Source organism: Haemorhous mexicanus, chromosome Z (assembly GCF_027477595.1).
Source record: "Haemorhous mexicanus isolate bHaeMex1 chromosome Z, bHaeMex1.pri, whole genome shotgun sequence".
Taxonomy (NCBI): Eukaryota; Metazoa; Chordata; class Aves; order Passeriformes; family Fringillidae; genus Haemorhous; species Haemorhous mexicanus.
In genome coordinates this window covers 43,218,550-43,242,757 of record NC_082381.1, presented here as the reverse complement: position 1 = coordinate 43,242,757, position 24,208 = coordinate 43,218,550, and the positions used below count along the sequence as shown (strand labels likewise).

At 42.0% G+C, this 24,208-nt stretch overlaps 1 protein-coding gene across 3 annotated transcripts in view; it reads right to left on the bottom strand.

The window, feature by feature from the left end:
* Positions 1-24,208, bottom strand: part of CPLX1 (complexin 1) — a 247,859-nt gene that overhangs the window by 119,744 nt on the left and 103,907 nt on the right. For all 3 annotated transcript variants that reach the window (XM_059836792.1, XM_059836794.1, XM_059836791.1), the window contains one exon: positions 1,839-1,938. In XM_059836792.1, the coding sequence (XP_059692775.1) occupies positions 1,839-1,911 (73 nt within the window). In that variant the 5' untranslated portion in view covers positions 1,912-1,938. The remainder of the gene's footprint in view (positions 1-1,838; positions 1,939-24,208) is intronic.

Sequence of the window (24,208 nt, the reverse complement as noted above, 5' to 3'; positions counted from 1 at the left end):
CTGTCTAAAAAGGACAGTCCCTGTGATGCAGCTGAGACTAGAGATCTTCTGACTTCGTGGAGGCTGCAGCTCAAAGTATCACAGAAGGCAGAAACTGAAATAAATGAAGCAGCATCCACCAAGCAAACACTAATGAGGACTTAACTCCCAAGGAAATAAATGCAGCTTGTGAGAATGGCGTTAAACCTCAGCCCTAGAAAAGGGAATTGAAAAAAAACCCACATGATGATGATATCTTTCATGACAGTTTCTATAAGAGGACTCCTGACTTTAGTTTGGTTGTACTTTTTCCTTTTTTTCTTCAAATTATTTTTGATTCAGTTTTCACAGAGTTCAAGAAAGGTTAAACTAAAAAAATTAAACCTCACACATTTCTGTCAAAACCACCTGATAATCAAAATCTTCAGCAGAAAATGCTACAGATAAAACCTAATGACTTCAAAAGTTATTGCTCATTTCTGCTTCCATTTGCTAGAAGAAAAATGTTTTCAATCACAAAAGAAATTATGCTTCACAAAAGCTGTCCTTTTAATTTTACAAGGTGTTGCTTTGATCACAAAGAAGTCTAAAACAGCTCTATTTGTGGAAAGGGATTCCACAGAGCAAAAGATAAGGGTTTGGTATTTTTTCCCCTAGGAAAGATTGCGAAATACCATGGTAGAATCCCTTTGTCAGCTTCTGAGACTAGATGAGCTTTTGGAGAGGAATAAAAAGGATAGGAACACAGTGTTCCTCCTTTTAAAATAAAGGCTATCAGAGCAAAGACACAGCCGCTCTTAGAAAGCCAATTCTCCTGGGGCTTCAGGAAAGATAAAACTGTCTTCTACAGGCTCAACAGTAAGGGAAAATACTAACTGGAAAGGAGCTCTGTTTTCTGACAGGGCGTTTAAACATTGCCCGGGTCATACTAGGAAATTCAAAATTGAGGGGCTTAATAATTAAACAACCTTTTCCACATGATTACCACATTGGATACAGAGCTGTGATTGAGTTATTGCTTGATGACACTACAATTTCATATGGGTCCTATTTTAGGTTGATTACTTGCATTGCTTAATTATAAGGTACATCACTGCTTGAACTGATTTACTGTTTTGCTTATTGCATCATGTGATTGCCTGATTCACAAAGACAATTATGCTCAAACAAAATCACTCCCAGAAGCCTGGAGAATTGAACTCCTGCAGCGAGCAGACTGTGTCTTCCCTTGTGCGTTTTCATGATTGTGAATTTTTTACTTTACCCTTTTAATTTTTAAGCCTTGTTCTTCTTTGTGAGTATAAAATAGCACATTGATTATTTGCTCTGAATGGATTGTGTGAGCTCAGTTTTTATGGTGCATGAAGCAACGTAGGTGAATAGCATCCCTCAGCTGTCAGCTGAAATCAAACAGGCCTGAGATTGCTGTCAGTGTGTCAGAAATGGGTGGAGGATGGCAGCACACCCAGATGATTGTGCTACCAGCCCTCCTCAAAGGAATTTAAAGTGATATTTTCACCTGTATATTCCTACATATAGGAGATAATGTATAAAAGAGTAATGACCATAAAAATTCCAAACAGAGGGTTCTCTTGTCCCCTTTTGGGGACTTTAAAGGGAGGCTGGGGCATAGTTTGGAGAGAATGTGGCCCAAGAATTTTGAAGATGAAGTTACAACTAAGGCTATATGTAATGTAGCACACTTGGGCTGTGATGGAAAGGCTTCTGTATTGTTACACCCAAGGTTAAATCCAATCTTAGGATCAGATCCTGACCCTTTTTGGGGAAGGAAGTAGCAGCAGGGAAGTAGGAAAAGAATTTCTGAATTCTTTGATATCGCAAAAATGGAAATACATTACCTGTTGTAGTAATTCTCAGGAAACTTCCAGTCTCCCACATCCAGGTCTGCTTCATCTGACTTGCCAGTAGCATTTTAATCCGGTTCAAAACTGCAGCAGGCTGGGAAAAACAACACAAAAAAAAATTTATTATATGTTCATCACAGAACTATGCAATGGTTTTGTTTCTGGGGACCTTAAAAATCATCTAGTTTCAACCATTCTGCCATGGGCAGGGACAACTTGTACTGGGCCAGGCTGCTCAGAGACACACCTAACCTGGCCCTGAGCCTGGCCAGGGATTGGGCATTGTCCACAGCTTCTCTGGGCAACCTGTTTAGTGCCTCACCACCCTCACAGTAAAGAATTTCTTCCTAACCCCTAATCTAAAACTACTCTGCTTTAGCTTGAAGCTGTTACATCTAGTCCAGTCACTTAATGCCCTTGTGTCCCAGTCCTCCCTGAAGAAACTGTATTCCATCTCTCCATTCATGGGGGTATCCCTTTCCCATCTCAGTGATGCCAATAAGATTATGGCCTTGCAAGCAGGTACACATCCCTAACTCCTCTTGTTCATCCCTCATGTTCTGTTTCTTTGCACAAAGGCATTTAAATTTGGTCCTCAGCGAAGCCAGCTTACTGCCTGGAGTGTCAAGAATTCCTCTGTGGATTTTCAGGTTCTCCTTCTGACCTGTGATCCCACACCAAGCTCTGGGAGTGGGATCTCCTGCTGACACTGACATCAAACTAGTTGGAGTGGAATGGGCAGAAGGTCCCATCTCCTGACACCTGGAGTTTAAAGCCCTCCTCACCCACCTGGAAAGCCTATGGCTAAAGGTTCTCTTCCCCTGCTCAGACAGACGGACTCCATCTGTCTGTAGATTCTATTTCTCAAAACAAAAAATAATTTCAACAGTGAAGGAAATTGAAAATCAAAGAATACGTATTATGAGCAGAGCCTTGTTTAATGAAACCTCCTTTAGATCTGCCATCCATCCAAAAAGTGGCAGGTGGCATTTTGCCAGGGTGAATTATTTCTGACAGAGGCACAGCTCTGAATGTTTGTCAGATAAAGCTATCTACTAGTAAGTTGACTCTTAATCCTTACTCCAGGGTGAGAGCACACTAAACATCCATAGGGAAGAAACAGCAGTGCAGTTATGTGTCCCAGGGAAAACTGTCCCTGTTGAACTAGGTAGACCTTGCTGCAAGGCACAAATTAAAGCTTATGCAGAAACCTGCTGAAATTTTCAGTTACAGTAAATAAAGGAACATGTGTTGAGTGTGATGTCAAAGGGAAGGAGGTCTGTTCCTACTTTAAGAAATCTCTGTTCTTGGATTTTGGGTAACTAGGCCAAATTCCAGGCTACCACTACTGCACTGGTTTTGGGTGGGATGAAGTTAATTTTTCCTGTAGCAGTTAGTATGGTGCAACATTTTTGTTTTGTGACCAAAAAATTGTTGGTAACATAGTGGTGCTTTAGTTATTTCTGAGCAATGTTTGCACAGCGTCAGAACTTCTCTGTCATACTACACCACAGCAAGCAAGGTGGGAGTGCACAAGAAGTTGAGGTGACACAGGCAGAACAGTGGACCCCAGATGACCAAAGAAATATTCCATAAATCATGCTGAGCAATAAAAACTATGGGAAAGAAGGAGGAAGGTGGGGATGTCCAGGGTTGTAGTGTTGGCATTTTGAACAACTGTTACATGTAATGGACAGAGAACATCCCTGGTCTTCTGGGGAAGGCTGAACACCTGCTGGCCTTTGAAAGACAGCGAAATAATTCCTTGTTTTTCTTTACTTGGTAGCACAGCTTTTGTTTTATCTATTACAGTGTCTTTATCTCAACCCCCAAGTTTTCACATGTTTACCCTTTTGACACCCTTTCACATTCCATTTAGTGAATGAGTGAGTGGCTGTGTTGGCCTGGGGCTAACCCACTACAGCTGGTCATGCAAATGTGGATAAATCCTCCAACCCTGGCGTTGTGAGGTCTGTGATCAACTCTCTGCTTTTACCATGCACAGTGCCATTTGTATGGGCTATGTGTCACCTATCTGCATGAAGGTGGCCTTGTGATGGAAGTTCACTGCAGTTTCAGGGCCAGTGCCTCTCCACAGCTGCAAAATAATGTGCTGTTGTGCGCATCCCTCTGGTCCACGTTCTCTGTTTTTTTCAGAAAACTCTTTTGTGTAGCCAAAGGAAAGCTCTTATGTGCTGCATGACCCAAGGTCACACATCTCCTGACAGAGTTAATGAAGAGAAGCTTGAAATCTTCTGCCCTGAACTAAGAGCTGCAGTCACAAGAGAAGAATCCCATCCTAGCACTCTTTCTGAGTTGGGCTCCATTCACTTCTGAGTTTTTCAGTGCTGGTGAGAATAAGCAATGGCAGTACAAGGTTTGCTCCTCTGCCTTGATACAAAAACTGCCAGTTTGCTACTTAGATGTGTTGGTGTTGATCACACAGGGCCTGCAAAAGCCACACTTGTGACAGTAGCTATGGAAGTCAAGGTCCCTCTGAATGGCCACACAACCACTTGCTGTTTAATCACTTCTCCCAGATTTTGTTTCACCTGAAAACTGCTGAGGATTCACTTAGCCTGTGATCCTCAGTCAGACATCTAAGAATACTTAAAGTGAAGCTGTTTCACAATCACCAGGACAATTGAGCTATTCTAAGCCAGCCATTCCCATCCTTTGGCCCACCTGCCTAGGACTTTGCTGAGTTACAGAGATAGACATGCACTCAGGCTGATGACATTTTCTAGGTACACAATTCTCAGGGATGTCACTAAACTTGGCTGGCTTCTCTCTCCTCCTGAATCCTGGTGTTCAAGACGCTGGACTGGCTTTGCAGAGGTGCTCAGGTGAGTCCTGTTCAATGATCACACTGAAAACTGGGTTTTTCCCATACACCAGGATAACACAGATCTGCTCCTGCATGCAGCATCAGGTCAAATATTGCCAATCACTTTGACAGGAGAGCAGAGTAACCAGAAACAATGGCTCATTTCAGAACTTTTCTAGTGGCCCCTCCTAAAGATACAGAAAACTTTTCCAGTGCTTGTATTGAGACAAAATTAGTGAAACGGTTTTTGGGAGGAAAGAAATGGTTCAGTCTACATATTGTTTCTTTCACAAAGGCTCTCTTCCCAGCAAAACAGAACTGAGAGGACTGAGAAGTGAGGTGTTTCTGTACATTTCTACTCTTAGCATGGCAGTGGGGAGCATGAGATGCTTGTGGTTCACCAAGGCTGAAGAGAAGTTAGACTATATGCTTACAAAATGTTTCTGACAAACAAAAGCTTGTGATAGAAGAGGTGAAATTCCCTTTGTTTCTAACCCTTTCAGAACTCAAACTGATTCAATTTTAATTGCCCTTTTTTTGCAACACTGTTTCCCCTGCATAGATCCCACTCCCGTTAACTCCCTCCTGTCAAACTGCTTGAAGTGGGTGTATCGCTAAGATATTAAACACTTCAAGGATTGTGCAAGGAAATTGATATTCTCCTCCATCTGAAAGCAGATTAAAAAAATTAAAGATCATCATACATCTGTCTAGATGGGTTAGCTAAGACAATGTGAAGGCAAGGATATTCTAGTCAGTTCTTTGGTTTGGGTTTTTTAATTTTGGTTTTAGTTTTGATTGATTGTTTGTTGGTCAATTTGATTTGGTTTAGTTTGGTTTGGTTTTGGAGTTTTTTATTTGTGGTGGGGGTTTTTATTGTTGTTTGGGTTTTTTTTGATCTGGAGGATAGGCAAAACAGAAGGCAAATTCCTGCTTACTTTTTAATACTACACATTTAAAAACCTTCTGTATGAATTTTTACACTGGAAAGCTTTATTATCCAAATAACTAAAGCTTAAAATGATTTTTTGTATTTAAAATGCCACCTTTTACAAAACAAGCAAAAATTCCTGGGAATTTTTCCTCTCTTAAAAAGCTTGACAATCTAAAAAGAACCATTTATTATAAAAATGAAGCCAGTAGAGAATAAATATTTGAAGCTTTGATCACTACCAAATTACTCAGGGTTTTATGAAGCTGACCTCTCACCTCAATTTTAGTTTCTCAAAGTCTATATTAAAGCAAGGTTTTAGTAGCTGTGAACTTAAAGCTAATTAAAACTAATTACTTGAAGAGTGAAGACATCTGGCTTTGCCATACAAAACTACAAGTAAGTTTTTCAACACAGTAGAAAAGACTTGTCCCATGACTCACCTCCAATTACTTTACAAACTTTGTACCTTTCCTTTTTTTTTCTCCTGGTAGTTAACATTACACTCTGTAGGTTTATTTTAATAAACTTTTTGGGGGTAATTCCTATGACATTCAACTAAATACTCTAAGGGCATGCAGAAGGAGAATCCCTGCTCCTTTAGGGTATCTGGTCAAAGGAGCAATAAATAAGAGCATACAGAAATAAGAAATAAGAGACAGAAACCAGACCAAGTTATAATGGGAGGTCCTTATACAAACAAACCTGGTCAGCCACACCACCTGGTGAGTAATCAAGAGCCGGTAGAAAAATTTGGAAATTTGCAAAGGATAAGGATGTAAAGGTGAGGCTCCAGGATGTTGCAGTGGGTCAGTGAGACTACGCCAGCCATGCAGATGTGCAGGGAAGAGGGAGCAGGGCGGAACAAAGAGCTGGGATGAGCAGACAAGGATACAGAAGGGGCTTTGCTGCCTGTGAGCTGCAGCTGCTCAGTGGCTGGTCTGGGGGAGCCCTGCACCTGATCACCACAGTGTGCCCTGCCTGCTCTCATCCACCTCCCCTCAGCCACCTCCCTCCCCATCCCAGGCGGGTGAGGGCTGCAAGGACTCCGTGCCAGCTGCTGGGGGAGCAGCGAGTGAGGAGCGGGAGCGGCTGCTGGGGTCAGACCGGGCTCTGGGTGCCTCTGGCCGGGGCTGTTGGCTCCAGAGTGAGTGGGGGGGGGGGGGGGGGGGGGGGGGTGGTCTCAGGGCCAGCAGCTGGAGAGAGGGGGGCCTTTAACCCCCAGCCACTGGGGCAGGAACCGTCTGTACCCTGAACACCAACTTCTGGGGTGACCAGTGCCAGTGCAGGTCTCAGCACTGTCAGCTGGGGTTGGAGCACAGGTCACACACCAGCTGCTGGAAGGGATGGTGAGTGTTTGTACCTTCCCCAAAACCTGCTGTGCATGGAGAGAGAAAGAGAGATAGAGTGAGAGAGAAAGAGGGAGAGAGAGAGATAGAGAGAGGGAGAGAGATACTTTGTGTGTGTGTGTGTGTGTGTGTATGTGTGTGTGTGTCTGTGTATGTGTGTGTGTATCTGTGTCTGTGTGTCTGTGTGCCTGTGTGTGTGCACCCACGGCCGATCTTCAGGCTGACACCAGCTGATAAGCAGGGGAGACGCAGCTCCGAGCTGGGCTATCAGGTGAGTGGACAGTCCCTGGTGGGATTTGGGGGACCCGTGAGTGTGGGGTGCCTGTGGGACCAGTACATAAGTGCCGTGTAGTCAACAAGGTCACACTTAACATCCCTTGATGCATAGCAGAAAAGAAAATGTATTACCAATTTTATCCTAATACTTTATATTCATTGGCAACTTTGTATTACAAAGCAACAAAAAGGCTGCTCTTCTAAGGAAAAGTGAGCTGAGACTAGAGCACAACACCAAGGCAGACCTGAGCTGGTACCTCACCTACAGGGAGCCAGGATGCAGAGCAGCAGGTCCAGGCCAGGATCAGGGCCAGAGACATTGCTTAAGATCAATGATGTTCAGCAATCCACAGATTAACCAGCACTTCTGTAATGATGAGACAGGTCTGAGCCCGAGCTAGGAACCAAGCTGTTGGATCTGTGTCAAGGTCAGGACAGACAAAGTATAAGATCTGGCACACATGTCGCTGCTGCACAGTTGTGGTGTGGATGTCAGGCAGGGCACTGCAGCAAAACTTCACTAAAACTATTTCTCAAGGCAAAAGAGGGGCATGCTCTTGTTTCTACCTTTCCTCAACAGAGCTCTTAACAGTGAAGGAGCTGATCTTGGTCTCAATCACAGCTTTTTAGCTGACCCAGCTAAACTAGAAGGGGGATGTGCTCACATCATGTTGGGCCACCCAGCCAGATTTTCCAGACTTAAATGTGTTGATGTATTGAACATGATCAGACAAAGATCATCACATGGAGGATAGACTCTGCACCTTGGAGACAATGATGGCAAAGGGTCTGAATACTTCTTTCATTGCTTTTTCAAAGCTGTCTCCATCACAATCGTTTGGGAACTGAAATATTAGACCTGCTTTTGATGCAAAAAAAGACATGAGCAACATTGTGCAATGTGCATTAAAAACAGGGTGTGATGGTGCATTTGCCTTTGCCTTTACCTGTTGGCTAGAATGCTCATTTCCAAGTAGCAATTTTCTCACCCATTAGCATGCTGTTTATCTACCTTCTTCCATCAGCACTTCCTAGGAAGGAGGAAGGATTCAGTAAGCGCTTGAGAACAATAATATTTGACAGATCCATTGCAGACGTGGCCTCTTATCCCAGCACCAAAAGCTATGAATATGGTTTTTTCCTAAGCATGGTAGAAAGAGTACAGCAGGGGCAAGGAGTTGAACAAGGACTGGCCTAGGCTCCTTGGGCACAACAGTTCAAGGAGGTAAAAAACCACAGAAGTAGCTTTTCAAAGTCACTCACAGTGACAGCAGCAGAAGTTAATCTACTTGTTTTATGAGTTGACCCTATGCACCACATGATTTTTTTAATATTTATGGGTCCCACATCACCTATCGAACTTATAATTCATGACATATATTCCTATGCTTACATATCTATTTTTGTATTTTCCGTGAAAATTTTCTACTTCTTGAAATTACAAACTCAGAAATCATCTTTAAAGGAGACCAAATATATCAACCAACCTTTGGGTGAACTCAGACGAAAAAACAGAATTAATTAATATAATTTGACACTGGCAACAAATATATTTTTAACTTAAAGTAGTTGAAATGCCTATTGCTGTACTAAGTGCTATGAATGCTGCATGCTGCAGTAGCATAAATTATGTGTTCTACTCACACATAATCCTCTTCTTTCAGGGTGTTCAATGTAAATCTGATCATGAGCAAGTTGCTTTTAAGTTGTAAGTTTTGCATTCTTCTTCACTGTATCAGAAGTCCCTCTTCACTTACATTTTTATCTGAGAATTGTAGAAATGCAAAGGATTCTTATACTGTGTCCATGATCTATTTATAATTACCGTATTTGTTTAAATCCAATTTCTGGCATGAACAAGATTGAAATTTGCAAACAGAAGAATCTGAGTTTTCAGTTACCCTTGAACAGCCAGCGAAATCTCATCTCAGACACCTTTTCTGTACAAGATAGGATTAGGAACCAAAACTTTTAAGTTAGAATGCTATTCTCTGCCAACAAGAGGATTCAGTCTTACTGAAAGCTCTTCCATTGATTCCACTGGATGTCAGAGCAAAACATTTAATTACTATTAGATTCAGTATGTAGTCAGAGTCAGTAAGAACCTGTCCAATTTACATTACAGAGAAAATTCACTCAGAGATTTTAGGAAAGCAAAATGTCAGCCTATCCACTCTGTCTTTTTCCTACTTCATGTTCTACTTTCCTAAAAATGGTTGTTGTTTCACCAAGGTGGGTGGGAAAAGTCCTCTGAGGATACTATATCTTCTTCATACATCTGCAAACGTGGGCTTCATGCCCTGCTTTGCCATAATTTGTGTGAGCTTGGAAAAAACACTTTGCTTATTCACTAACAAGATAATAACATGAAAGAATATTTCCAGCTGTATCAGGAGAATAAATAGGAAGCAATGCAGCAAAGATTCACTTTCATGAGGTAACAGGAGTCATTTGTAAGACAGAGGGTAAGTTCTACAGAAAGGATTTTTTTTTCTTGGTTCCCTGTTGTTTAACTCTGGCACTTATTCCAGCAGTACAGAAAATTATTTTATCCCCTAAGCCTTGTTAAATTTCTTGTTGCCCATCACTAGTGAGATACCAATTCATTTACTAGTGAAAACAGGTCTGAATCTGCCTAAGATAAACACATTTTAATTTGACTAGTGCACATCAGAAATGCACTTACATTATCATGATAGTCTCAATTTACTGCTGCATGGGAAAAGTGAAGTAGTTAACACAGGTCCATGGATTCAATCAGGACCACGGAAGTAATGATGATAATACATGAAGGAAAAACAGTAGGATAAAAACTGTCCTTTCTTGCAAGCAATTTACAGAACAAAAGAAAGCACTTACTTGAAGGATGTAGCCAGTTCTAGCAAGAAACTCTTTTATTAAATACCATGGTCTCATTTCCAATCTAAATTACCAGAAAAACCCAAATCCTAAACAGAGATGACAGTTATTTCAAAATGCTTAGAGAAATAAGGCAAGTATCTCTGTTTAGGACATGGTCTCAATCATGGTCTCAAATTTTCAGCTTAAATGAATCCCATCTTGGTTTGAGAATAGCACAGCAGAGCTCTCACTGGACAATACCCACATCCTTGATGTCTTTCCCATGAAAGACATCCACTTGAGTAGCTTGCATGTATTCTGCAATCTCTTTCCTTGGATTGACTTTTTATATGGTTTTAGGCGAGCAGGTACTACAACCAGTAACTTTGACATTGCCCCAGGGTTCTATCTGGCCCTGCTGGATCAATCCAGAGAGGGAAAGCAGAGATACATTTTGCAATCTTTCTGGAGAAGAAGTGCCCAACTGAGCCTGGTGTCATATCTCTGTTATATAGCACTAATAGCCAAAAATAGATGGACTTATCTTTACAGAAAGATAGATCGCTAACTTTGAGAAATCCAAGAGCCTGGAGTTCATAAACCTAGTAACTGCTACAAGAGAAGATATAATTTCTGTATATGTAAGAATAGTTCCAACTGCAGCTCAGCGCTTTGGCTAACCAGCCTTCCATATGTCCCCATGTAGAAGTTAACTTCTGAATTTTATCAATAGAAAATAAACACTTCCCACCAGTGTGGGATTTGTCATCTACATTGTTTCTTTGCAGCAACCGTACTTCATTCAGCTTAGCAAGAGCATCTGAATGCTCAACTCTAGATCCATGAAAGCATTGTCAGAGAAGGTCATCATATCATACGTCAGAAAGGACAAAAAAGACATGAGCCACATCATGTCTAACACACTGCACCTTCAAGAGTCTGAACCTTCAGCTGTAGCAGGAATAGACTGTGCCTGTGAAGTTAAAGGGAAAACTTTGATCATGATGAAGGCTGGAAGCTGATAATGACTCACTTTAAGAGGAAGGTCCTGCCCCACTCAAAGACTTGCAGCAATATATTCACTGTCCTTTTTGCTGATGAGGAAGTGATGCAGGTGATCCTGAGCCTCCTAGGACCTTTAGACAGAAGCAGTGCATGGTAGTGGGAGCAGCAGGCAACTCTACTGCAGGTGATGAAGGCCCCCAAGCTGACTTTCTATTGAGGGGAAGGCTTGCTGCTTGTTGGAGGTTGAAATTCAGAATACCTAGGAGAAAACTAGAGCATGTTGATAAGACCTTTTGATACAGGTATTTGATGAACCAGCAAAGAAAGGTGTTCTGCTGAACCCAAATCTTATAAACAAGGAAGAATTTGTTGTGAATTTGTGAAAGTTGGGGGCAATCCTGGCTGGAGAGACAATGAGGTTATGGATTCCAGGATTCTAAGAGGAGGGAGAAAAGTAAAAAGTAGGGCAAACAACATGGACTTCTGGAGGGCAAACTTTAATTTCCTCAGGTATCTGTTAGGAAAAAGCCCTAAAGATACAGTTCTGGTGAGAAGAGGGATCCATAACAGCTGGTGTGCATTCAAGGACCTGACGCTGTTGAGTCGGGGATGGAAAGAAAGACTCCAGTCTTCAGATGGATCAGAAGGCTCAAGAAGAATATTTATTAGCAAGAAGCAGTGACCCTTATAGTCCCACTCGCTAAGCGGGACCAGATTGGTGTCAAAGTAGAAAACATATCACACTGTAGGTGCGCTTTGAATAGCACACTGTGAGGAGCCATAGCTATAAACAATGGTCACAGAAAGAGAGATAATAACTGTTTGAATTCTTTCATCTAAGATTCCCAGGCTCAGCCTGGGAGAAATTGTCTCTGTTCTTTCTTTGGCTGAACTGGGAATATCCACAAAGGATCCACTCTAAAATTTTATAAAGAGGCATCCTGGAAAGTACAAAAGCAAGGCCAGGCTGCAGGAAGCCTGCATGGATGAGTAAGGAGCCCAAGACTGAACTCAAACGTAAAAAGGAGGTATACAGGAGGTGGAAGTGGGCGCAGGTGAGGAGGAGCACAGAGATACCCTCAGGTTCTGTAGGGATGGGGTCAGGAAGGTTAAAACCCACCAGAATTTAATCTGGTGAGGTACAACATGAAGACCTTGTACAAACATACAAAAGTAAGAGTAGGGAAAATATGCCTCCTCCACTAACTGGAGAGAGGCCATGGTGACCAATCTCATAGAAAAAGCTGAGGTATTCACTGTCTTCCTTTTCTCAATCATTACTTGTAAAACCAGCATCCAGGAGTTTCAGGCCCTTGAGAACAAAAATCTTGAGCAAGGAAAACTCCCACCCAGCAAGGAGAAGCATGTTAGGGAGCAGTTCAACTGGATCTGCAAGCCCGTGACACCTGACAGGATGCACACACAGGTGCTGAGGGGCGGAACTGGGGCCACTGCAAGGCCGCTCAATTATCTTGGAAAGGTCACAGAGTCAGGAAGTCCCTGAAGACCGAAAGAAAGCAAATGCTGCTCCCATTTCAAGAAGGGAAAGAAGGAGGGACAGGTAATCTCAAGAGGCCCCTTCCAACCTAAACGCTTCTGTGATTTTCTGATGAGAGATGGCTGGAAGCAGAGAACTTACAAGTACTAGAAGGACTCAGTACTTTCTGTGAACTGCCAGGTGCAATTGCTCAGAAACTCTCCTTCACCAGCTTTCAAATTTAATGTTTTCTTTTTCCACTTTCTCCCTATGCCAGTATTTCATTACAGAAACCTGAAGAGAATAATATCTGCAATTTGGTTCTTAAAAGTCCTTGAAAACTGCCTGGTGAAAATAAACATTTTCATGAGATAAAATATTTTAGAATATGCATTTGCATCTGAGAAACATCACATCCTATAAAGAATAAATTAGTGCTGCACCTCTTATACAAGTACATGCTAACTGTATGTTCAATAATTGAGCAAGGCTTGGTCAACACAGCTCAGTCACCCTTAAGACTTTTATGATCTGTTTGTATTTAAAGCTTTCCATTTTCACATGTAAACTAGCTGATAGCCTTTTGTGAAAAAAAATTTATATGGATGTACTTGCTCAATTAATAAGGACATAAAAGAATGAAAATGCTTTAAATATTTAGATGAAAAATGTACCATCTATTGTCTTCAAATCAGTAGTGGTGTCAGCCTAAAGTAATTTAAATTAATTTAAACAAGGAAGAAAAAGACAACTTTAAATATTGACTATAATTAAATCAAGCTCAAGTAGTTTTGAATTCTAGCCACAGACAGCAATAATATTTCTCTTTCCTCTATCATGCGTGAACACAAACAAAAATGAAAAATAGCACACATAAACAATGTTATCTCTCCAAAGGCATCTGCATGCTATAGAATATCACATAGCCTAAAACTTAAGCAATCCTAATGAAGTGTGATTTTAACTATTTCAGAGATAGCTGGTTTCCGTGCAAAAGATTATTCCCACACAAATCAGGGTCAAATAAAACATTCAGATAAAAAGGAGAAACAAAATCCCAACCTATCTTTCTCTTTAAAAATCTGGTCAAGATGTTTTGACCAATTTTATGACAAATTCTACACCAGGATATCAGCTGCCTTGTAATTGGGCATTGAAGGGAGCCAGAAATTTAATCTGGCGCAAACCCAACTGGCCAAAAGAGAGAGGGAAACACACTAAAAAAATAGGTATTTGTTACACCATTCCTAACTGTCCACAGTTGTTGACTGTGCTAAAATATTAACTTTTTTTCTTTCAGAGCAGGAGGAAGATCATTAAATTTTTGTGCTTCTTTTCAAAGATCTTTTCACAAAGCTGGCTTAGAAATAGTGTCTCATAAATGGCCATAACTGTAGAGATTCTAAGCAATCAAATGCCTTTTTTTTTTTAATCTTAACTTAAATAAAAAGTTTTAATTCCTAAGAATAGGATGTATGTGAAGGAGAAATAGAGATAAAGCAAACTTCTCAGCAAATGCATAAAAACTTGTCAGTGTTACTTGATGCAGGAAAACATGCCCTAAGCCCTCCTTGTCTCCATAGTTTTGCCCTGTGACACAAATGTCTCTCCAGATAAAGGGTGATCACACACACACTCTCATGGGAAATTCAGTGTCTCCAGCTGCAGCTGAAGGAATCAGTTTGAGCTTGGAAAGTGTTAATAGAGGCAACTAGGGACCAAGAAGGAGCCTGAGGGTTGCAGGTGTGCAGGCATCATAAACACTCTGGCAGGATTGTTAACAGGTCATGAACACGCGTGCGCTGAAGAAGCTCATTGTGCCTGGGATGTCCAACGTGAGATTTGGGACAGAAACCACATTTGATGGATCAGGTGTTTACTGGGTTCACTTATTCAATTGCAGCTATTTTTTTTTAATTGGCTTTATAATAGGAAAGCTAACAAGGTCTTAATTTGAACAGCAGGTACAGGTACTACAGTAATAAATTGCATGCATGCTCCATTTCAAAGACAGGAGGAGATTCAGCTTTACCAACATTTTCTACTAGTGCCTGAGTGTTTCTTGATAAAAACAATGGCAAAACAGTATCCACATCACCTATAGTAGTAACCAGTGACTGTCTCTACATTAGCTGGAGTCCTGCAAAGGCCTTAGTTTATTGCATTTATATTCTATAAGGCTGTATTCTCTCTGACCTTTACAGGCTTATTTTCCTTTTTTGTCTCTAAAAGCAGAGAGACCCCATTGTTCCTCTGGTAAGGAGGGGAATTGAAATGAAAAAGATAATTTAATATGGGCCATTTCTGAGATCTGGAAGCTGAGGGCAGTGCATTGAGTGTCACAGGGCACCAGACCTCATTCAAAAGCTTACTATCTAAATGGGATAGAGCTGGCAACCAGAGCTAAAGTCCTGGCTACAAAAGAGTTGCTCACAAGATCTCCCTAAAATAGCTTCCTCTACTTGATTCTTCTTTCAAGAAGGCTACTTTGCCTTGCTCTGATGGCATTACTAATTTTACACAGACATATTTTTTCATCCCAGGCATGTGTCACAGCCAGGTTAAGAGATTCCTAAAACTGAGCTGAATACTTGACTTGATGAAAAAAAACAGCAGAGGCACTATCATCACACGACACAGACCAATCAACCCCAGGACAAGATCCACAGAGCACAGAAATCCACAGCTGGGTTTGACAAAGAGGAGTCAGTCCTGCCTCCAAGGAGAAAGGGAAGGTTTTACTTTGAAAATCAGACCCAAAATCAGACCACACTCTTCATTTTATGACTATTCAACTTCCAAAATTTTTCCACAAGGAAAAGCCAGGTGAAACATTGACACAAAATTGGGATCCCAGATAGCACTTCTGAGCTGCTCTTGTCCTGTCTCAGAAACATCTTGCAGCTTTGTTAGGTCTAAAATTTCTCATGAATTCAAATAATTCACAAATCATATGAGTTGTAGCACTATCTGTAAGTGGTTTGTAGAGTTTCTTTCCTGAGATTGGTAACCCTCTTAAAATGTTGTAGTTTATTTTATCCAGAAATGCTTATTTATTAAAGTTTAGGTGGTGATTTTGTCCCAAGTGAAATATGGAAACAGATGAGAGCTTTCCTGCATCTTGAATTTCATTTAAAATGCTGACCAAAGCATACTGTATTGAGTCATTTTAATTTATTATTATTGTCTCCTCTTGCTTAAAATTGGAGACTATTTTGCCTACAACTACAAAAATGAAAATTAACAACAATCTATCTGTACTCTGTAAATGATGGAATGCCCCAAGTCCTACTTCTATTACAGTTTGTTAGACACCCAAACAAGTGTTTCTCAAGCCTCCTCCTAGGCCAAGCTTGCTATGTTTCAGTGTAGTGCAGTATGGAGGTCTCATCACGGAGAGACCAAGTTTGAAACAGAGATGTTTCTGTGTGAGAAAATGCTGTCCTGCCCTGTCCCTTATTCAGTTGTCTACTCACCCTTCCTTTTTGATAGATCACAGTAGTCAGCTGTGACTATCCAAATCATTCCCTCAGCTGCATGTGGCCTCTCTACGACTCTCTGTATTGGAGTTTCTTTGAGTTGCTTACACTCACAAGCCTTCTCCTTAGCCAGTTTCTTCACAATTCCCTCTACCTTCCTGTTGTCCCTGTTGAAGGCTTCATCAGGAAGACCAAACCCATGTTTTATGCCCTCTTCTTCCTCCATGATGCAGAGAGCTACTTAACAAATTGTGAAGTTGAAGCCGGCTGAAAGTTAAGATGTTTAGAAGGCTGACAGTGACATGCATCAGAATGACAGAGATATCTCATTGTACCCAGCTAAGAAATCACATTATTTCCTCTTTAGAAAATCACATTATTTCCTCTGCTTTCCATCTTGAACCTTCAGGTTTTCTAAATATAGCTGGAAGAACCAAATAGAGTATTTTATAAACATGTGTTCACAATAGTTAGGAAGGACTGGTCCACTGAAAATCTTTGGAAGAGGATTTAATCAAGCAGATAAAAACAAGATCAATATTGGAAATCTTCTAACCAAGTATTTGTATTTCTTTTTGTGGCACATTAGCCTTGGCTGTTAGCCAGACTCCCATTCAGCCAGTCTCTCACACTGCCTCCTCAACAGCATATGAGGAGAAAATTAGATGAAAAAGCTCCTCAGTTAAAATAAAGACAGGGAGATCACTTAACAATTACCACCCCGGGCAAAACAGACTCGACTTGGAGAAAACAGCAAAATTGATTGCTAATTAGAAATAGGACATGATGGTGAGAAACAAAACTAAAACACCTTCTCCTATCCTCATGATCAAGTTCTTCTCATGATCAGGTTCTCTCCATCACTCTCAATTTCTGCCCCTTGAAAATTGGACAGAGGAGGGTTACAATCAGTCCATGATGGATCCTCTCTGCTCCTTTCTCCTACTCACACTTTTCCCCTGCTTCAGTACGGAGTGCCTCCCCGCAAATAGAGACTTCATAAACTGCTCCTGTGTGGGTTCCCCACAGACTCCAGAAAACCTGTTCCTGACAGAAAACCTGTTCCTGCATGGGCTGCAGCTCCTGCCAAGATTCTGCTGTGATGTGAGCTCTTTGCGGATGGAGGATTTTTCAGGATATCTCCACCAGCCACAGTGTGGGGCTCTCAGTGGGCTGCACTGTGGATACCTGATCCACTGGGGTCCTCCACAGCAACTCTGTCTGCTCTAGTGCCCTCCCTTCTTCTCTCCCTTTGCTGTTTACAAGGCTATTTCTTACTTGTTTTTCCAACTTTTAACTCTTAAAGCTGCTGTGCAGCATTTTCTCCCCTTTCTAACTGCCTTCCCAAAGATGTCTGTGGGGCTCAGCCGTGGTACTTGACTCTGCCCCGCAGTGAGTCTGGCACACAGCAGCCCCAAGCCTCCTCACAGATCCCACCCCTGAATGCTCTTCTGTCCACTCACTACCAAAATGTGGACATGTGAACCCAACACACATTTCTAAGCCTTTCTTCCTGTCACACCAAGATAGCACGGTGTTCTAGCACCAAGAGTGAGAACGCTTTCTCTTTTCCCTTGCCATAAATTCATTGTGAAAAATGAGTTAACAGGATAAACCAGGACAATATCCATTCATAGCCACATGTAATTCATAAAAAACAGCAAATAATTATAATGATAACTTTTCCAGATAAGCCTATTTTTAGAAAGAAAAATTTTGCTTTTTTTTTTTTTTTCTCTACTGTATTTCAAAGTTAGGAGCAAACTCAGGATTTCTTTTCTTCTTGGAGCTGGGAACTTAGGCTTAGGACTTTATACAGCTAGTGGCTTGTTCAAGGATACCGACATCACCTTGTACAATTTTTCTTTCAACTAAATGGGTAAAAACTGGGTAGAGTAACCTCTGAAGCTATGAATGTGACTCAGATAAAACAGGTGACATTCCATGACTGATTTTTGTCAGTCAATATGAAACAGTTTTTAATATGTGTTCATGTAATTTCTAGTGGCAGAAACTTGCTCCTTTGGGTTGATGAGACTGAGTTCCACCCTTCATATTCAGTAAGGGAGTGTGTTTTCTCTTTCCAAGGCTGCTAGGAAATGGTTCCTGTCTTGGTTTGGAAGGACAGGTGCCTGCTAAAGAAGGAAGGAGCCTCCCCTGAAATGGAGAATGCAAACCCTCACCACCCCTCCAAATTGCTATGAATTTTAAATTAAGGGGCTCTCAGGCCAAAAACATGGGAGCAGGAAATAACAGTTCTTTAATAGGGAAGGGAAAAAAAATAGCATAAAATAAATCAATGCAATGCACTAGAACAACACTGACAGAGTCAGAACTCAACCTGACACCTTGTTGGTCAGGGTGCTGGTAGCAGTCTAGTTGGAAAAGTGGCTGAAGTCCTCCTGGAGTGTCAGGTGTGGTTCTGTTGGAGCAGGGAGTCCTGTAGGAAAGAGTCTATTCTTCCTCCACAGATCCGTGGAAGCAGAAGCAGCTGCTGTTCCTCTGGGGAATCCAGTGGGAAGCCGTGCTGGTGTGTCAGAATCTCCAGATTATATCTGAGTAGGAATGCTTGGCTCCTCCCTCTGGGCAGAGCATCTCACAAGGGGATGTTATGGTTCTTATCAGCCATGCAGTGACATTCAATTGCCTGTTATCAGCAGATGTCCCCTGGAGGGAGGAGTGATTGTGATCACGAAGGGAGAGAGATAAGGAGAATTGCCCACTTGACGCCAGACAAGTGGTGTCAAGTGCCATACAGATGGTAATAGAATACATCTTGCCTTGCCATCTGGAACAGTTCCTTACTGAGAATCTAGGGAGCCATGCTCCCCAGGAGAGTGTTCAGAGTTCAAGAAGCATCTGGACAATCTTCTAAGTCACGACATGATTTAGTTTTAGGACCTGTAAGGAAAAGGAAGTTGGACTCAATGTTTCTCACGGGTCTCTTCCAAATTGAGATATTTTGTGACTCTGTAAGTGAGGCTACAAGTTCCACCTGTGTTGTTTCTTTTACTTGTAAAAGCCACACCTATTCATTAAGAGAAAATCTCTCTACATGAGCATGTACTTTGTCTGAGTTTGTCTACAGTTTCATCTCTGCACAGGCAGGGAATTTCTGTCTTCTATTTTTAATATTGGAGATAGTCTGCATCTGCATGGGTGGATCTACCAGTGCCTTCAGAGGTTGCACTGTAAAGTACTGGAAGAGCTAAGTATAAGTGTAGAAGCTTCATATCAGTTGGGAATCAATTAGGTACCCTGCAAACAGAACCCAAGACGGTCAGAAAATCTGACTTGGAGAATTACACCGCAGAGATGTTACTTCCAGACAGGGCTGACAAGACAAAGAAATTGAGCATTTGCAGAGATCACTGAGGGCCAAGGAAGTGATCTTCTGCACACAGATGTACAAACACTAACTCGAAATATAACTGGTTTTCAAGTTAAATTTAATTATTTTTAATGCCTAGCATTATAGATGGCAGTATAAAAAGTTCCACAAGCCATTGTGCAAGAAGGAAGACAGAATGTATTTTTACATCCCTGCCTGAAAGCATAGGAGGTAACTAGAAGCACAAGCAAATAAAATGTTTTCAAGGGCGCTTTCCAACTGAACACAGACCATGCAGACTCTATTAGAATTACCATTGGTGCTGATTAGGAAAGCACAAGAGTCAAGCATCTTTTCCAAGCAACCCAGACAATGTCAAATGTCTTTGATGTTTGTCAAGAACAATCTCACTCTGGTGAGTTGTGGTGCTACTCATCTGTAGCCTCAGCAGAGATGGTCAAGAAAGCAAGTAGGGAATACTGGTTATGGCTGTGATGGAGTTAATTTTCCTTATAGGAGCTCATGTGGTGCTATATTTTAGATTTGTGATCAAAAGAGTGTTGATAGGATAGGAGTGTTTTTGTTATTGCAGAGCAGTGCTTGCAAGGTGTTGTGATCATTCCTCCCAATCTCCTCAGGCTGCTCTATGATCTCAGGAATTCTTGTTAAGCCTTGGTCCTAATTAAGGGCTGTGGATCATTAAGCTCCCCTTGAGCATATCAATAGTATTGCCTGTTCCTCAGAACTTCTGTTGCCTAACAAACTTCTGTTTTCTAATGAATAGCCTTGGAAACTTGTTTTTTTCTGAATCACAGCTGGAGAGAAATAATAGTATCATTACTGGACTTTTGAGGAGAATTACTGACCTAGACTGAATCCAGGATGGAATCTGATGGAAGACTGAAGCCGAGCATCTCACAACCCTATGATGAGCGGGGGTCCCACGGGAGGCCCTCTGAGGTCCCCTGCCCCCAGAGGCGGTGCCACATGTCCCTTGAAGCAGGATGTGCCTCTTGGTGCTCATCAACCCACAGGTTTGGGACTCAAAGGAGCTTCATCAAAAACTGACAGTGGGGCCTGGGCTGGTACCCCCTCCTCGAGGCTGAAGCCTTTGCCCACTGAGAGATCAAAGGCATCCCATGTGTGCATTTCACTGAACTCTGGCGGACCTTTAAGCAGGGGCTTTGTACATTTGTACATATGCACACACACAGACACACAGACACACGGAGACACACACGCACACAGAGGAATTTTTGAATATATACATGCTTGGGTCTGTGCGCAGGTGTGAAAACTGACTTCAATGCTTTTTGTACACTTTTTGTACACTTTTACAACAAGTGTAGCATCAATGCTGCCATCTTAGACTCAAAATTTAGTTACAGTTGTGGTTATGGTAAAGCTTACAGAATCATTCTGTAAGAGTTAAGTCAGTCAATGATTGAGTGCTGCCAAATCCTTTAGACAAAGCACTGAGCAATGCAAGGGTAGGTTTGGCAAGGAGTCCATTGTGAAACTTGTGAGCCCATGGGAGGGTCTCCCTTCCCCTTCTGCACCCTTACATTCTCCATCCTCACCCTTTTGCATCCCCTGTCAGTTGTGTCTCACTCCAGATTGATTCTAATCCAGTTCTCCTTTGCGTGCTCTATCTGTGTAACAGAACAAACCTTGCCAGAGAACTTAATCATGCTTTCACAAATTTATTAAAAGATTTCTTTTGTTGACACCTTTGACAGAGTTTCTTTAAGCAATCTTAACCACCCATTCACAACAACCTTCGAACACTTTTCTGTTTATCATGCCACCCCACAAGCAAGCAGGCTGGGAGTGCACAAGAAGTGGGAAGGTGATACACCTGGAACAGCTGATCCCAGTGACCAAAGGGATATTCTGTGACGGTGTTTGCAGGGGTCCCAGGATGAAGGGAGAGATGAGAATGTTGACTCCATGTTTCAGAAGGCTTGATTTATTATTTTATGATATATATTATAGTAAAACTATACTAAAAGAATAGAAGAAAGGATTTCATCAGAAGGCTAGCTAAGAATAGAAAAAGAATGATAACAAAGGCTTGTCTCTGACCGAGACAATCTGGACAGCTGGACTATGATTGGCCATTAATTAGAAACAACCACATGAGACCAATCACAGTTCCACCTGTTGCATTCCACAGCAGCAGATATACATCGTTTACATTTTATTCCTGAGGCCTCTCAGCTTCTCAGGAGAAAAAATCAGAAGGAAAGGATTTTTCAGAAAATATCATGGCTACAGTATTCCATGGTTACAGTACTACATGCAGCAAAAAAATCTAGGGAAAAGAAGGAAGAAACTGGTAATTTCAGAGTTACAGCACTTGTCATCCCAATTAACTGTTAAAATGCTAAAGACCTGCTTTTCTGGAAATGGCTGAGTAATTGCTGATGGGAAGTAGAAAATAATTTCTAATTTTGCTTCGCTTGATTAGGCAGCTTGTTCTTTTCCTATTAAACTGTCTTTAACTCAGCCCATGAATTTTATCACTTTTAATCTTCAGATTTTCTTTTCCATCCTCCTGGGGGAAGAGTGAGCAGGCAAGCAGATGGGGGGTTAATCGATAACACAAGGTTTTATCAAGAAATGGAACAGCTTGCTTCCAGGACAGAAATGAACTTTCTCAATTATTTTTGCTTTTTGGCATGCTACAGTGTACATCTAGGAAGACAGCTGGACTGCACTGGAGCAGCTGTGCATTGGCAGTAGGACACTGTAGGCAACTAAGGAGGAGTATCTGTATTCCTAGGAGGTGTGGCAGAAATCAAATTCTCATTTGTCCACTTTTCCATTCCTAGTATCCACAGTACTCCCTCAATTCCCATGCTTATACTCTCTAATACCTTGCATTACACAGGTAGTTGTATGGACAGAGAGTTCAGTCCTTGTCCCCTTCTCTTGACAATGACAAACCATTCTGCTTCCCTACTCATCTCCAACTCACCAAGCACAGTAAGAGGCTCAAATCATGTTCAAGTGAAGCTTTTAAGTTTAGCGCTCACCAGGTAGGTGTTTGCTAGTCACAACAAACCAATTTACAGAGGCATAAACACCACTGCATGAGAAGGAACCTGGCACAGACAGCCCCTTCTGTTGGCAACACTCTGCAGAAATCCTACATTCCTAAATACAATGTTTTGTCCCTGGCAGTTTAATCCATGTGTATGCTTCTACTGTGTTATTGGATAGACAGGGCTGGACGCAGAATTGTTTCCTACTTCATTCTGTCATGTCACACAAAGACAAAAATTTATATTCAAACATTCTCTTATAAATAAGGACTACTCCCTTCTTCTCCTTCATAAACAACTACAGCACATTTTGCTAGCATCCTGTTTAGAATGAACAGATCAAGTTTTAAGTAGCATCATTCACCAGACATTCTTTCCCACTGACAGAGATGTTCAATAGCTCTCCAAAGCAGCTCATTGGTGTGGAAGAAGGACTGTGAGGAGACAGTCTCATGTTTCAGAGTATGTTCCAGATTAGAGCCTAGCTTCATAGAATCATGGAATGGTTTGGGTTTGAAGGGGACCTTGAAGATCATCCAGTTACAAACCTCTGTTGGGACACCTTAAATTAGACCAGGTTGCTCAGAGATCCAACCAACCTGGCCTTGAACACCTCTGTGGGAGGCGTATCCTCAACTTCCCTGGACAACATGTTCCAGTGCCTCACCACCCTCTTCCTAATACCTAATCTAAGCTTACTCTCCTACAGTTCAAAACCATTCTACCTCGTCCTGTCACACTATGTGACCTTGTAAATAGTCCCCCTCCATCTTCCTTTAAGTTTCTTTTTGGGTAGTGAAAGGCCACAAGTGGCTTTCTCTTTTCCAGACTGAACAATCCCAGTTCTCAGCCCTTCCACACAGGAGAGGTGTTCCATCCCTCTGATCATCTTGGTGTCTCTCCTCTGGACTCACTCCCTGCAGTTCCATGTGCTCCCTGTGCTGGGACCCCAGAGCTGGATGCAGGGTTCCAGGTGGGCTCTCACCAGAGCAGAGCAGAGGGGCAGAATCCCCTCCCTCCCCTGCTGCCCACACTGCTTTGGATGCAGCCCAGGACACATTTGGCTTTCTGGGTTGGAGTGCCCATGGCTGGGTCATGTCCAGCCTCTCACCCTCAGCACCCCCAAGTCCTTCTCACAGGGCTGCTCTCCATCTGTTCATCCCCAGCCTGTGCCGGTACCTGACCCAGATGCAGCACCCTGCTGTTACTCTTGTTAAACCTGATGAGATTCCCACATGCCCATTTCTCAAGCTTCTCTGGGTCCCTCTGCATGGCATCCCACCCTTCAGGAGCATCAACAGCCTGCTGAAGACCAAGATACTAAGCACGTGGAACCAAAAACAAGTCCCATTTTACAATTGCCTGATTTGTGTGCACTACTCTGTATGGGCTTGCTTCAGGTATGGAAAACATATTCAAAAGGTACTTAGATGCTGTGACTAAGTGGATTTAAGAGGGGATTGACGTGCATAGTTGGGTCATTCAAACAATTTCTTTAGAAAGTCAAACACAATAACAATATGTTTACATTCTACAGGATTGTGAATAGGGGATATGTTGAGAATTACATCTCTTCCAGTATACTCAGAACCCATGACAAAAAATGTGTCCTGGTCTCCTTATCAGCTCTGTAGAGAACTGCACTCAACAAATATTGGCAGGAGCAATTGGACCTGGTACAGGCAGGTAGCTTTCCTGCTAGTAGCACTCCCTTTTCCATTTAAAGAGAAGACAGCAGCAGCCTGTTCAAAACCAGCCCTACACCGCACAGACCACTGCTTTGTTGTCCTTTCAGAGAAGC